Here is a 15,634-nt window from a genome sequence, read left to right as displayed (position 1 = left end):
ATATAGGAAGCCTTTTCAACCTGTCGCAAGAAACAAACAATGAGGTGATATAGACTAACTGTGAAACAAATTCATCTGAGAGAAAGGTTGTTGAACCACAGATCATATCCAACCCCTTTCATGGGTTCTCTCTCTTCACCATAGCAACTGTATGTTGAGCAGCGGGTGGGGGAGTGGGTTAGATGAGTGACACACAAGCCTCACCACAAAGCTCTGGGTTGTGTTCCTGTGGACATTCTGCATGATGGCTGTTGACATGAGTTCACTCTTGATATACAAGCCGGTGGAGGTTCTTCCAGGATGTATGTCTGTAGAAATATTTAATATAATGAAACAAGCCTGTAAATTAAATAATTGTAATCATTATAGCTGTGAACTATTGAGGGCAAGATGAGAATATTAAGCAAACAAATGCCTCATTGCCAGTGTCTATATACAAAAGTATGTGGACACCCCTTCAAATTAGTGGATCCGGCTATTTCCACACACCCATTGCTGAAAGGTGTATAAAATCGAGCACACAGCCATCCAATCTCCATAGACAAACATTGACAGTAGATTGGCATTACTGAGAGCTCAGTGACTTTCAACGTGGCACCGCCAGTTCGTCAAATTTCTATCCTGCTAGAGCGTTCAACTGTATGTGCCGTTGTTGTGAAGTGGGAACGTCTAGAAGCAACAGCGGCTCAGCCGCAAAATGGTAAGCCATAAAAGCTCACAGAACGGGACCGCAGAGTGCTGAAACGCGTAAAAATCATCGGTCCTCGGTTGCAACACTCACTACCGAGTTCTAAATTACCTCTAGAAGCAACATGAACACAAGAACAGAGCTTCATGAAATGGGTTTCCGTGGCTGAGCAGCACACAAGCCTAAGATCACCATGAACAATGCCAAGCATCGGCTGGAATGGTGTATAGCTCACCGCCATTGAACTCTGGGCAGAGAACGCTACCTGCCCCAATGCATAGTGCCAACTGTAAAGTTTGGTGGAGCAGGAATAATGATCTGGGGCTGTTTTTCATGGTTTAGGCTAGGCCCCTTAGGTCCAATGAAGGGAAATCTTAACACTACAGCATACAATGACATTCTAGATCAGTGGTCACCAACCTTTTCTGAGTCAAGATCACTTTTGCAGTCAAAAAGCAAGCGGAGATCTACTGCTCAGATTCTCATTCCTACAAACAGTTGTGTAGGAATGAGGTTTTGGCAGTAGGCCGAATACATTATCACAGCATATTGGCTATATGATGGCCTGCCAATATTGTTAATCAGACCATATTATATTTCAAAACTTGAGCTTTGATAACAAAATAGATCAGTTGGCTTACCATTGTGGAGCACGAATTGAAATAATTAGCTTTTTATTTTATTGGACTGATGGTACCTGCATCTGATGTTCAACGAGGTCAAATTACGACGCTCGTGATCTTAAGGTCAAAAAGTCGGAGCTATAGAAAGATGCCCGAGTTTCCGACTTGGAATGGCCGTTCAAAACTATTTTTCCCAACCTCCTCTCACGGTCTCTGCGCTCTCCTTCCTTTCCTCCGGTGAGACTGACCAGAGAGAGGGGACACCGTCTTCCACCTGATGGTGAAATTCGAGTCGCTGTAACCTGCCTGCCTCCAATTTACACAGAGGTACTGAGATATGGAGAATTTCTACAAACATGCCTGAGTGCGTATCCACCTAGCTAAATTCAACAGATTAAATTAAAAGCCATACAAACTTGCCTGCTTTATTGCTACAAACAGAAAAAGTATTATTGTGATCTATACAGTGCTTTCAGAAAAGTATTTACACCCAAGACTTTTTCCACATTTTGTGCTATAAAGTGGGATTAAAATGGAATTGTCATCTGTGAACAATCTACACAAAATACTCTGTAATGTCAAAGTGGAAGAAAAATTCTAACATTTGTAAAAAAAGTAATGAAAAATAAAACATGAATATATCTTTATTAGATAAGTATTCAACGAGTTAATACATGTTAGAATCACCTTTGACAGAAATTACACCTGTGAGTCTTTCTGGGTAAGTCTTCAAAAGCTTTCCACACCTGTATTGTGTAACATTTGCCGATTATTCTTTTCAAAATTCTTCAAGCTCTGTCAAATTGGTTGTTGATCATTGCTAGACAACCATTTTCAGGTCCTACCATGAATAACTCCAGTGTAGGTTTGGCCTTGTGTTTTGTTATTGTCCTGCTGAAAGTGTGAATTCATCCCCCAGTGTCTGGTGGAAAGCAGACTGAACCAGATTTTCCTCTAGGATTTTGTCTGTGCTTAGCTCAATTCCATTTCTTATTTATCCAGAAAAACTCCCCAGTCTTTCAACGATTACAAGATGCAGCCACCACTATACATGAAAATACAGTGTGGGGTACTCAGTAATGTGTTATATTGGATTTGCCCCAAACATAACACTTTGTATTACACTGTGAATTAGATCAGTGCTATGGAGTAACTACAAAGTTGTTGATTCATCCTTAGTTCTTGTCACAGTCAATAAACTCTGTAGCTGTTTTAGTCGGCCTCATGGTGAAATCTCTGAGCAGTTTCCTTCCACTCTGGGAACTGTTAGGAAGGACGCTTGTGTCTTTGTAGTGACTGGGTGTATTGATACACCATCCAAAGTGTATATTTTACCCATCTACTGTCTACAATGTCTTGAGTGACATTTCAGTTTACAGGCAGTCACTGTAATTTTCAACTGTGCCTTGTCCCAGTCTAATCCCCACATTTTATCACTCCAATCCTTCCTTTCCCAAACTGAGCAATCAGGGGAGAAGGGCCTTGGTCAGGATTTAACTCTTTGGCCTGAATACCAAGCATCACATCTGGAAGACACCAGGCACCATTCTTAAGGTGAAGCTTGGTGGTGGCAGCATCATGCTGTGGATGTTTTTCAGCAGCAGGGACTGGAATACTAGTCAGGATCAAGGGAGATGAATGGAGCAAAGTACAGAGAGATCCTTGATGAAAACCTTCTCCAGAGTGCTCATGACCTCAGAATGTGAACCTTCGCCCCAGTCTAACAGGACAACGACTCTTAAGCACACAGCCAAGATAACGCAGGAGTGCCTTTGGGACAAGTCTCTAAACGTCCTTGAGTGGCCCAGCCAGAGCCCGGACTTAAACATCTCTGGAGACCTGAAAATAGCTGTGCCGCAACGCTCCCCATCCAACATGACAGAGCTTAAGGGCTCTGTACCGGTACCCCCTGTATACAGCCCCGCTATTCTGATTTACTGCTGATATGTTTCTTTACATACTGTTTTTTAAAATTACATCATTGGTTAAGGCTTGTAAACAAGCATGTCATTCTAAGGTCTGTTGTATTCAGCACGTGACAATTAAATTTGATCTGCATAGAAAAATGACAGAAACTCCCAATACAGGTCCCAAGCCTGTAGCATACCCAAGCAGAAAGCCAGTCTCCAACTCTGACATAATTGACAAACAAAGCATGGGTTTGGTGAGACTGTCAGATCAGAGGCAGTAGGTATGACCTGATGTGTGAATTAGACAATTTGCCTGGCCTGCTAAGCATTCAAAAGTAAACACATTGAGTGGCAGGGAAAATGTGTAGAGTAAAAATAAATCTTTAGGAATGTAGGGAAGTTGGCAAAATACAAATATCCTAAAACTACTGTAGTACTTTGAAGTATTTAACTTAATTACTTTGCACCACTAAGGGGGAAACAGTCACAATAAGTAACAAATTGTGGATAAAGTCAGCGGGTCTGAACATTGATGGCACTGTATACTGTAGCTAAGTGTTTGCTGTGTAGTAAGCCGCCATCTTTTGGCGCAGCCCATATGTGCACCAATATTGTAAGAGCTTTTGTCTGCTTATATGCCCCCCTTACCCTACGGTTCTGACTTGGGGTACAGGTAGAATACTGACATTCAGAATTCCGCCACTGTACATTTCACAAGTGCTGAACAAATAGGTAAAATTGACTATCCGGCCTAGCTCGCTCATGCCTTAATCAAAATGAACCGTTGTCTCTTTTCCACTCGCCCCCTCATGCCACAGTATGAACAATTGTCAGTAGAAAACACATTTTCAGCCATGTTTCATTTTGTTTTATTAAAAGGTAGTATATGAGGCTGATATAACTGTTGCTGTCAGACAAGGCTCCGCTGATAGCCAGGTGTAGTAGTCGTAAGGATTCACCCCATTGTGAAAAGCTCTGCTGTTGTGTCCTAAGTTTGTGGGCTCCGTGTGAGCACAAGTAATGTATTGTTTGTGGCTTTGCTGGCACACACAAAAAAAGATTGTGGCTTGTGATGGTTTTAGCATGTACAATGAGTCAGCCTGCAACCCCACTAGTTATTTTAATCAGCTGTGTAGCCCGGAGCATTGAGGTAAGCGTGCCTATCTTGAATCAGACTTGGTCTCATGGACAGTTGTTGATTCTAACCTGTCCATGAGACCACCATATCTTACAAATATCAGAAGTCTGATTCAAGATAGACAAACTTACCTCAATGCTCAAATGAACACAATGAGTGTAAGACCGCTAGCAATGATTCAACATCCTCAACACCCAGGTTCAAATCAGGTCAGCCACATTCAAAAGGCATCTCATCCACTGTTGTATTGTGAAACATCTTGATGTCCCGAAGAACACACTTCTCATCCTCGCTCAGTTTACAGCCACACCTTTCCTGCCAACAGCCACCACGACCAATTCTAGAGAAATGGAGGAGGAACAATCCTTAGGTCCAGGTCGGCTTTCCAAATACAATCTGAACAAGTCTTCCATTTATATTTATGCAGGGACTGTACATACCTGCGAATATTATTCTCCCTCCTTGTAGGAAGGTGACCAAGGAACCTGCTGCACATCAATTCCGAGCCTGGATATCAAAGCAAAAAGATGTTAAACTCAAGTGTAAGTGTAATCAGATTTACAAAACATTTTACTGTAAATGTAGTCTGACATTAAGTAACAGATTCCTACAGAGAGAGAAACCCGTGGTGGAGAACAGACATTTCATCTCCCAAAAGGTGTTACTGCTAAGCCATGAAAGGGCAGTTGCAGAGAAAACCCATTTGGGATAACAAACACATGTAGCCAAGTCACACATGACAGTTAGATGAAAAGAGTGAGATTCTACCCTCACCAATAAGTCCGTAGCGATGAGTATTCTGCTTGAGCCAGACCTTAACTCCCTCGTGATGACATCCCTCTCCTTCTGGTCCATGTCGCCATGCTGGAAAACAAAGTGTTATATTTCAACCTGCATTTTAAATTACAACCCCATGCCAAACACGACAGTAATTTTAAATGCATTATAATTCAGGGAGCAATGTGTCTGATGGTCTTACCAGAGCAGAAATCGTGAAGCCCCTTGAGTGCATCTTCTCGGTCAGCCAGCAGATCCTCCTGGTGTTGAGGAAGATGTCTGCCTGAGTGAGTGTTGGCATCCCGTACAGGTTGCACAATGTGTCCAACTTCCACTCCTGGAATTAATGGGAGGGTAACAACTTATTTCACTGACCACTCACCTTACAACATACACACTTCTAAAATGGAAAATAACCAGAAATTTTGTAGCACAGAATCTTGAGACAAAGGACACTGGACATTAAGAAAGAGGTCCACCCAAGCCTCATTTCAACCCTGGCTTTACTGTCCTTCCTTGGTGTACCCATGCTTACATGACCGCAGGAGCCAAGCCCACAGGCTTCGCCCCCACAATTTTAGCAGGGTGCTTTAAAAAGAAGGGAAACGCTATACACAATGACTACAGACTCAATATTTACAAATGGCAGCAGCTAGTCTTCCTGCGGTCCTACATTAAGGCAAGTATATACACGCGCACAAGAGCTATGCATTTCCTGAACGCTACCCACCTCTCTACATTGATGTAGAACTGCTTAATACCCTCTAGGGAAATTCCTTTTATTTCACCAGAATGCCAATGGGCTCTCGCATGAACTTCCTGGTCACTCCCAGCACATCAGTAGGCATGGTGGCTGACAGGACCACCTGCACAGCATTTAAAGAAACACCAGTAAAAATCACAACTGGAGGAAATGCACTAATCTTAAATCACGGATTAATTGTTGCACTAGGCCTCGAGACATGAGGTCAACGAACATTAAGAAAGAGGTTCGACCACAACTCTTTTCCGGCACAGTGCAAAATGCTCTCCTTCCACACAATACTCTGCTAGCATTATTGCCTAAACCAAGGGTTACCTGGATTCTGCAATTTTAGCACAGTTCTTTTATATGGAAGTGGGGTGGCTGGGGATGAGACAAGCCCATGTTGATTGCCTTGTGGCAACAAGGTTTAACTTCTATTTTCTACAGCAAGGCTCTAGAATTTAATCCAGATCAATATATATATATTTACAAGTAAAATGGGCACAACTTAAAATCTGCACCGTGGTCAAGCCAAACTAAGACATCTGAAGCATATAAATGGACAAGATACATATATCTTCTGAATTTAACTCTGCATTTTTGTCTAAAAGCTTATAATCAAGAATTTCACAGTAATGTTAATCTATACCTGTTGTATTTGGTGCATGTGACAAATACAATTTCATTTGAATACAAGCCAGTCAGATAGCAGATACTTACACTGATGAGTACTTACAGGCCATCACCTGTTAAGCATCAAACATCCAGCCTGGAGTTCCTACCACTATGCGGGGGGACCCAGTCTGCAGCTTCTGCATCTTTGCAGACATTAGTGCCCAACTTAGGCATGGCAGGCCACCCCCATGTAGTCCCTTCTGGATCTAAGAAAACAGACAAAACAAGAACTTCATGGCGATTTGCTCTTGGCACCATTGTATTATACAGGACAAACGGTCTTGAGTGATCAGTATAAGAGGTTGTCACCATTATCAGGTCTGTCCCGAAAGATGAAATGCCATCATTTCACTCACTTGTTACAGAACAGAAATCCCTTGCTAAGTAGTCAGGCCAACTTTCAGATTAATGCAGTCATTGAATACAATAATCCTAAAAGAGATCGTCACCTCCTTTAACCCAATTAGCTGATTTTGCAGAAAGAATTATGGAAAAATATACCTTTAGTTGTAGATTGTCCAAATATGCCGCCTCAGTCTGATAAACATGTACGTTTATCCAGACCTCAGGCACAGCATACCTGCTGAGACAGCTCTGTGGTGGGGGCCAGCACCAGAACCTGGGCCCAATTCTGCAGGATAGAGATGGCAAACATGGCAGTCTTGCCCGTGCTTGGGCGATGATGCAGCCTGTGAAGGGAAAAAGTAAAAGGGATTCAGGATCAGAAGTTAAATCCTGCTTTGCCCGGTGACAATTGACTTAATGATCAGTAATAGTTCTCCATTGATGTGTCAGTCCCGAAAGATGGTATGGCATCTTGTCACTCAATAGACAAGAATTTAACTTGCAATTATACTAAACCAAAATAACACATGTTAAATGTTGGTCCCATGTTTCATGAGCTGAAATAAGACGCCAGAAAATGTCCATATGGACAACAAGCTGTACTCAAATTTTGGGCATACATTTGTTTAAATCCTCATTTGAGCATTTCTACTTTCCCCAGATAAACCTGACAGGTGAGGCATAAAGAAGCTAATTAAACAGCATGATAATTACACGCCACAAATGTGCAGTTGTCATAATGGCAGACATGCACAATTAGCATGCTGACTGCAAGGCTAGCCTAGTTAGCTGTGGTGCGCGCTAAATAGCGCTTCAATCCGCGACATCACTTGCTCTGAGACTTTGAAGTAGTGGTTCCCCTTGCTTCGCAAGGGACGCGGCTTCTGTGGGGCAATGGGTAACGATGCTTCGTGGGTGACTGTTGATGTGTGCAGAGGGTCCCGGGTAGAGGCGAGGGGACGGACTAAAGTTACTGTCACCAGATAGTTCACCCATGGCTGCACCCCTGCCCAGTCGTGTGAGATCCATAGATTAGGGCCTAATGATTTAAATTTCAATTAAATGTAGAGTAAAATTTTTGAAATTGTGACAAATTTTTGTTCCGTGTATTTTTTTGCTATCAACAAGCCATTGACTTTGATACAAGGAACGATTGCACTCTTGAATGGCTGATGGCTTCTGAAAACCACTCATACCCTAAGGAGTGTCTCCTTCAGGGGCCATGTCTTCAAAATTAAGCTCAATCTCGTTCCAGATGCTCTGCACAATGAGGGTATTCTGTTCACACATTTCGATGAGAAGTGTGAGATGACATTGAGTTAACTGCAGGCTTACGCCTGAGGTTTGAGTGATCAGTATTAAGTTGTCACCATTATCAGGTCTGTCCCGAAAGATGAAATGCCATCATTTCACTCAATCCTCCCCACAGAACTGAAATCCACTATAACAAGTGGTACGCAAAAAGGTGGGTCAGAGATGGAAAAACTGAGAAACCAAAAACACTTGATTAACTTACGTTATTGGGCGAGGGTTGAACCAATTACAGAAAAACCCAAGTCGCCACGTGGGAAGTTGGAAAATGTGTGATATTGTAAAAATACAAAAAGTTCTACATGAGTTTCCGTAGCCGAAAGATGAGATAGCAATATTTAACACATCGTCCAAAAATTCTAAATGACTTGTTGCTTATCGAGTTAGGCCCGTGCTGTCCAATTTCACCAACCTTGGTTGGGCACGTGTCTCGTACGGTAATCTGACTGACATGCCCCCGAAATACGACAAGATTAATTTATATTCGCTAATATTTTATTTCCTTCTAAATGTGTATTTTAGTCCTGCGGCCAGCCAACTCAGTACGTCGCAAGTTAAGGTCAGTTTAGCCGAGAAAGCTGGAACTAGGCCAAGGATGACACATTAACTTAGTCACAGGTCTGATTCCATCAGTTAAATGTACAAATGTCTTGGTAACTACTATAGTTCACTGCATATTCTTTGCATACTAACGTTACACGCAACTACACGAGTCGGATATGAATTGCCATCTTCGCAGATAATTAAAGTAGCTAACATTAGCTAGATAACGTTAGCTAAGTGAGTGCCAATGCGTCCGGCGTAACCCACCTAGTTCCCTCTGAATATCTGCAAGATGCATGGAAAACGCATATCTATAAATACATGTCATTTTAATTTGTTACAATAATTGTAAATGAAACAAGTTTCTTCTTTGTTTTACCTGTTATAATCAGGAGAGTGGCTAGACATGATCCTTCTCCAACTTCAACATGCGACTGGAAAGATCTACGTGGAGGAGGACAAGCGCTTTTATATAGCCGGACTATTTTCACTGAAATGTAAAAATTCAATTTATTCGACAAGACTTTCTCAACACAACAACACAATATTTTTGAATATACAAATACTCGTGTTTTATGTGTTAATACTGTGACGTTTCATTCTATAAAGATTTTTCTTTTAAAGATTTAGACTATATTTTAGAACGGAATGATATTACAGCACAAATTGCATGTGCTTCGGTTGCTACGGCGTCCTCATCATGTCAAAATTCTGGGAATGGAAAATGTAATGGTAGGTGCTTTCTGGATTCCTGGGGACGTCCCTACCCTAAATCCCAACCTTAACTCCTACCCTAACCTTAACTCCTACCCTAACCTTAACCCTTACCTAACCCTAACCTTAACCATTTTAAATGTCACCTTCAATGGGGTAGGGACGTCCCAAGGATTTGAGATTGCAAGGATGCAGGAGTACCTTTGCCAAGACAACATACTGTCTCAGCTTTATGAGATAATTTCTAACCTCAATCAGATTTTTCTCATGTCAAAATGCCCTGTTTTACCACTCATACATTTGGAATGTTTTGGATTATTATCAAATTAGTTATAGCTGTCCCGGCCCTAGCCCCATGTCAAAAATACAAAACTGAGGCTTGAATGCAAAATAAAGATGTTTATTAAAACATCATTAGTGGCCAAAAAAATCATAGTGCAAGAAAGTGCATAAATAAAAAACCTACAGCAAACTCAGCAAACTCTCTGTTTGCGGTTCATTGTGATCATTACTGCATCATTTAATGAGACTCAATGGAGAACATGGAGTACATTACAAAAAATATGTAATTGGTTGGCATTGATTCCAGTGTTTGTGTAATGAGTGGTATAGATAGATCATTATTATACAATATATATTTTGGTGATAGCACACTGCAATATCATGGGAACAGAATACTAATTACAATAGTAGCTATATTAATAATACCTTTGAGAGATTTTTATTTATTTATTTATTTTATTTTACCTTTATTTAACCAGGTAGGCAAGTTGAGAACAAGTTCTCATTTACAATTGCGACCTGGCCAAGATAAAGCAAAGCAGTTCGACAGATACAACGACACAGAGTTAAACATGGAGTAAAACAAACATACAGTCAATAATACAGTATAAGCAAGTCTATATACAATGTGTGCAAATGAGGTGAGAAGGGAGGTAAAGGCAAAAAAGGCCATGGTGGCAAAGTAAATACAATATAGCAAGTAAAACACTGGAATGGTAGTTTTGCAATGGAAGAATGTGCAAAGTAGAAATAAAAATAATGGGGTGCAAAGGAGCAAAATTAATTAATTAATTAAAATTAAATACAGTTGGAAAAGAGGTAGTTGTTTGGGCTAAATTATAGGTGGGCTATGTACAGGTGCAGTAATCTGTGAGCTGCTCTGACAGTTGGTGCTTAAAGCTAGTGAGGGAGATAAGTGTTTCCAGTTTCAGAGATTTTTGTAGTTCGTTCCAGTCATTGGCAGCAGAGAACTGGAAGGAGAGGCGGTCAAAGAAAGAATTGGTTTTGGGGTGACTAGGGAGATATACCTGCTGGAGCGTGTGCTACAGGTGGGAGATGCTATGGTGACCAGCGAGCTGAGATAAGGGGGGACTTTACCTAGCAGAGTCTTGTAGATGACATGGAGCCAGTGGGTTTGGCGATGAGTATGAAGCGAGGGCCAGCCAACGAGAGCGTACAGGTCGCAATGGTGGGTAGTATATGGGGCTTTGGTGACAAAACGGATTGCACTGTGATAGACTGCATCCAATTTGTTGAGTAGGGTATTGGAGGCTATTTTGTAAATTACATCGTCAAAGTCGAGGATTGGTAGGATGGTCAGTTTTACAAGGGTATGTTTGGCAGCATGAGTGAAGGATGCTTTGTTGCGAAATAGGAAGCCAGTTCTAGATTTAACTTTGGATTGGAGATGTTTGATGTGAGTCTGGAAGGAGAGTTTACAGTCTAACCAGACACCTAGGTATTTGTAGTTGTCCACATATTCTAAGTCAGAACCGTCCAGAGTAGTGATGCTGGATGGGCGGGCAGGTGCAGGCAGCGATCGGTTGAAGAGCATGCATTTAGTTTTACTTGTATTTAAGAGCAGTTGGAGGCCATGGAAGGAGAGTTGTATGGCATTGAAGCTCGTCTGGAGGGTTGTTAACACAGTGTCCAAAGAAGGGTCGGAAGTATACAGAATGGTGTCGTCTGCGTAGAGGTGGATCAGAGACTCACCAGCAGCAAGAGCGACCTCATTGATGTATACAGAGAAGAGAGTCGGTCCAAGAATTGAACCCTGTGGCACCCCCATAGAGACTGCCAGAGGTCCGGACAGCAGACCCTCCGATTTGACACACTGAACTCTATCAGAGAAGTAGTTGGTGAACCAGGCGAGGCAATCATTTGAGAAACCAAGGCTGTCGAGTCTGCCGATGAGGATGTGGTGATTGACAGAGTCGAAAGCCTTGGCCAGATCAATGAATACGGCTGCACAGTAATGTTTCTTATCGATGGCGGTTAAGATGTTGTTAAGATGTTGTAATATATGCAATTTACATATTCTGTATTTTATTCTTATGGTTGGGGCTGGTAAAGAGTTATTGTGTGTCTGTCTATCTGTTCAGTTTGAAATATAAGAATCTGGTATCTAGGCAGGATTAATGTTTTTGGGTGGTATCTGATCTAGTAAATTATATGTCTGGTATACTGGCATAGCATTTCGGTCCCACCCACAAATAGTGTCCACCACCAACCAACCATTATGTCAATGGTTAAGATACACTAACCAACCATTAAGTCAAATAAGATACACTATGCTACAGTCTGTCAACCGTAGTCCGTAGACATGCATACGGACCATGTCTGACTATACATATAGCGACCTGGAAAAGTGATATGTAGCTTCACCAACATGACAGGCATCTGTTGTGTCCAAACTGCGCATGAGCGGAAAAAGGTGAAGGCGAGCGAGGCAGCTGGATGGGAAAAAGGGAGTCGGGCAATTACAAACATGGTGAAGAATACGTTTATTTATCTATTTTTTTAATGTTTATTTTTAGTTATGCCATACACCATTGATCAAATGAACACCCTAAACACTGAATTTAAACATACTTGTTTAAAAGGTTATCTGTTAGCGTTGCAAAGGTAACGCTAGCTAGTTGTTAGCTATTTAGCTTTTCAGCAACTCGACTGTATTTCGTTTCATTGTCATTGAACAACCTAGGTGGCTTGTCAATACTGCAGCATATGTAGGTTGTCAGACAGTTCTAGTCAACAACAGATACTAGACAGTCAGTCTAGCTATCTAAAGATTAAAACGTTGCTAATGAAGCCGGCCAATCTCGGCTAGCTGGTCGTTCAAATGAACATTATGCGCCGTCGCGGATCATAGCTTTGACTAGGCCTGTTTGTTTTGCCTATGAACGCTGTGGATATTATATAGAATGTGTGAATGTCACAATAACTTAATTGTTGTGCTCACTTATGTCATGCCAATACTTTTCTGCATCCAAACCGTTCATGTATAGTCGATTAAGCAGTTTTGCGTTGTTGCCTTGATACCTAGAGGAAAGTCATTAGGCTAAGTAGCTTCCCAAAACGACTTCCGTGGCTACAAGCCAGCTATTATAACATGCATCCAAGATTATGCTTATTGCTTGGCAAGATGACACCAGAAAGAAGTGTGCAATGCATGTATTGTCAGGTTTGCAGACTCAAGAGTGTTGCCAGGGATGGAATTTCTACCCAAGGCTATACCGTTTTGAAAGCTCAAAATTCTGATCATGAGGAGAGCTACATTTCTGTCATTGTGTTTGTTCTGTAAACGTCTGTGTTGTTCCCCAGAACAAGCTGAAGTCCTCACAGAAGGATAAAGTTCGACAGTTCATGATCTTCACACAATCAAATGAGAAGACGGCATTGACCTGTCTGTCACAGAATGACTGGAAACTAGATGTCTCCACAGACAACTTTTTCCAAAATCCAGACCTCTACCATCCGAATCTAAAGGGAGTGTTGGACAAGAAAAGGTTAGAACAACTCTACAACAGATACAGAGGTAAGTGTCATCTTTCTTTTCACATCTCTGTCTATGCTGGCTGTACTATAATAATATATGCCATTTAGCAGACCCTTTAATCCATCGCGACTTGGTCATGCGTGCATACATTTTTAAGTATGGGTGGTCCCATCGAACCCACTATCCTGGCATTGCAAGCACCAGGCTCTACCAACTGAGCTACAGAGGGCTTGTCATAAGGGCACAAGATAGTACTATGGTACTGTAAGTAAAAACAATAGCAGTATAACTGACTGTAAAAATAAAATCTGCCATAGGGCCATGCATAATGTCGAAACACATAACTTACCTTTGACCACCGAAATCAAATAAAAATGAATATCATCAAATAAATTCATATATTTGTCAGTCAATTTGGTCAAAAGTGGCAAAGTATTAATTAAACACCTTATTTTTGCCTTATCCTTCACTCAGACCCACAAGATGACAACAAGATTGGAATAGATGGCATCCAGCAGTTCTGTGATGACCTGGGCCTGGACCCGGCCAGTATTAGTGTGCTCTTCATCGCCTGGAAGTTCCGGGCTGCAACACAGTGCGAGTTCTCCAGACAGGAGTTCATGGATGGGATGGCAGAACAAGGGTGAGGATGGCCTTTAAAGAGAGAGAGGTTTCACTTCATTTCTGGGGCCAATTTAATTGACAACAAGTGTGTGTGTGTAGTGTTAATTCATTTCATCATGTAATTATAGAGGAATTTGTTTGTTGTCGTCCATCAGCCACTGAGTTGTGTAACAGAATGTAGGCTAAGCTCTTCTTTCTCCACCTCAGATAGGCTAACCCTTAAACTTGTACTTGGTGCTAAAGCTTATTTTGCTCTCCTCAGGTGTGACAGTATAGAGAAACTAAAAGCCCAACTACCAAAAATGGAGCAAGAGTTAAAAGACCATGGGAAATTTAAGGACTTTTACCAGTTTACATTTAACTTTGCAAAGAATCCTGGCCAGAAAGGTTTGGGTAAGCAATACATTTTGACATTCCTGATCTATTTTCATAGTCTACTCTGCTCATTGGACTTGGATTTCTCTCAGACATGTCCTCATTGTTGTGCATTTTCTAGACTTAGAAATGGCAATTGCGTATTGGAATTTAGTACTGGCTGGAAGATTCAAATTCCTGGACCTGTGGAACAAATTTTTAGTGGTAAGTTATTTTCTCTTTATTGAATTGAGTATACTTTATTGATCCACACAGAGGGGAAATTGGATGGGTTTGCTTCAGTTGAAGGCTTCAATAAACAGGCTAGTTGTTTCTTTTAATGCACGTTTGTATTTTTTATTCTTCTTTCCCCGCAGGAGCACCATAAACGATCAATCCCTAAGGACACCTGGAACCTCTTGTTAGACTTCAGCACAATGATAACTGATGACATGTCCAATTACGACGAGGAAGGTTTGTGTTTTTGTGTACTAAGGCTGAACTATAGCAACCCATTGCCTCAGGTCAGGTGCATGACAATGTAATTAGTTGTGAATGGAATAATATGGAGCCAGCCCACTTGTTGCCTCTCCCAACAACCACCAGAGTTGAAAAGTATTTTTTCTTGCTTAACCCCATATCTTTAGTGCTTTTTTTTTCGAGAAAGCAAGTTGAATTTTATGCATGAAACATCTGTCATTTTTGTCTCCTTCCTCCAAGGAGCATGGCCAGTCCTCATTGATGATTTTGTGGAGTTTGCACGACTGCACATTGGGACCAAAAGCACCGCTGTCTAGGGACCGCCCAAACTCGGAGGAACGTCCATACGTTTGTTTATACAAAAAACACATAACCGAGGCGGAGAAACGGAGCACAGGGGACTGCACTGAGCTGAGATCTATGTTGCCTTTTCCAACCCTCAGGACTGAGATGTTTTACACAACAGACAATATAAAAGGCATATCTCCTCGTCGGTCGTCTTGTGGTGGTTTGGGATTTTATCTTTAGTATGGGGCTTTTTTCGTGTCAACTCTAGCCAACTGGAGAGGAGTCGCCATCCTGGACCTTACAGTTCCTGCCCCAGTGTTTAGTTGACACAGTCGAGGTTCACGTGAAGCAAACCGACACCCCCGAAAAGACAAATACAATTGTATCGTATTCTAAACACGATGGTCCGTGAGAGAATGTCATTCTTTAAATATTAAATTTAATTTTAATACTTTGTGTGCATTCCTGCTATGAATATGAATTTTGTTTTATGAGACTTGTGTGACAGAACAGTACAAAAACATTTGATTGTAATTTTTGTTAGTTTTAATCATAATGCTATTCCAGTACAAATGTATAAGGTAATAAATGTTTCAATTTTATATTTCTTTGATGTGTGTTGATAATGGTGATGTACT

The 15,634-nt window shown here is 41.3% G+C and overlaps 1 protein-coding gene, 1 long non-coding RNA gene and 5 other non-coding genes across 8 annotated transcripts; 1 reads left to right on the top strand and 6 right to left on the bottom strand.

Moving 5' to 3' along the window:
• Positions 1-4,074: 4,074 nt before the first annotated feature.
• Positions 4,075-9,281, bottom strand: LOC112227139. Of its 2 annotated transcripts, none has more exons than XR_002949825.2 (8): positions 9,135-9,281; positions 7,058-7,245; positions 6,602-6,762; positions 5,867-6,002; positions 5,339-5,473; positions 5,134-5,223; positions 4,800-4,866; positions 4,075-4,699 (listed from the first exon to the last, which is right to left on the bottom strand). It is a non-coding gene; the product is annotated as an uncharacterized LOC112227139 (long non-coding RNA). The 2 variants fall into 2 exon arrangements; XR_002949826.2 differs by having other exon boundaries at positions 6,618-6,762.
• Positions 5,560-5,739, bottom strand: LOC112227401. Its single transcript, XR_002949866.1, has one exon. It is a non-coding gene; the product is annotated as a small nucleolar RNA SNORA81 (small nucleolar RNA).
• Positions 6,075-6,255, bottom strand: LOC112227402. Its single transcript, XR_002949867.1, has one exon. It is a non-coding gene; the product is annotated as a small nucleolar RNA SNORA81 (small nucleolar RNA).
• Positions 6,840-6,910, bottom strand: LOC112227403. The gene has a single exon (XR_002949868.1). It is a non-coding gene; the product is annotated as a small nucleolar RNA SNORD2 (small nucleolar RNA).
• Positions 7,317-7,382, bottom strand: LOC112227405. Its single transcript, XR_002949870.1, has one exon. It is a non-coding gene; the product is annotated as a small nucleolar RNA SNORD2 (small nucleolar RNA).
• On the bottom strand, positions 8,248-8,316 carry LOC112227404. Its single transcript, XR_002949869.1, has one exon. It is a non-coding gene; the product is annotated as a small nucleolar RNA SNORD2 (small nucleolar RNA).
• A 2,844-nt stretch (positions 9,282-12,125) lies between the features above and the next one.
• LOC112227138 (DCN1-like protein 1) lies at positions 12,126-15,598 on the top strand. The gene is made up of 7 exons (XM_024391991.1): positions 12,126-12,242; positions 13,076-13,289; positions 13,725-13,893; positions 14,137-14,267; positions 14,371-14,453; positions 14,606-14,702; positions 14,949-15,598. The coding sequence occupies exons 1-7, from the start codon at positions 12,141-12,143 to the stop codon at positions 15,023-15,025; spliced, it is 873 nt and encodes a 290-aa protein (XP_024247759.1). The 5' UTR covers positions 12,126-12,140; the 3' UTR covers positions 15,026-15,598.
• The last annotated feature ends 36 nt before the right edge of the window (positions 15,599-15,634 follow it).

The sequence above is a fragment of the Oncorhynchus tshawytscha genome, linkage group LG28 (genome assembly GCF_018296145.1).
Source record: "Oncorhynchus tshawytscha isolate Ot180627B linkage group LG28, Otsh_v2.0, whole genome shotgun sequence".
Taxonomy (NCBI): domain Eukaryota; kingdom Metazoa; phylum Chordata; class Actinopteri; order Salmoniformes; family Salmonidae; genus Oncorhynchus; species Oncorhynchus tshawytscha.
This window is presented reverse-complemented; position numbering and strand designations above follow the sequence as displayed.

Bases quoted from the DNA above. Each gene is read 5' to 3' on its own strand.
- LOC112227138 (XM_024391991.1), top strand. From the start codon at position 12,141: ATGACAGGCATCTGTTGTGTCCAAACTGCGCATGAGCGGAAAAAGGTG. The intron at 14,268-14,370 runs GTAAGCAATACA...TGCATTTTCTAG, and splicing joins TCCTGGCCAGAAAGGTTTGG to ACTTAGAAATGGCAATTGCG. The intron at 14,454-14,605 runs GTAAGTTATTTT...CTTTCCCCGCAG, and splicing joins TGTGGAACAAATTTTTAGTG to GAGCACCATAAACGATCAAT.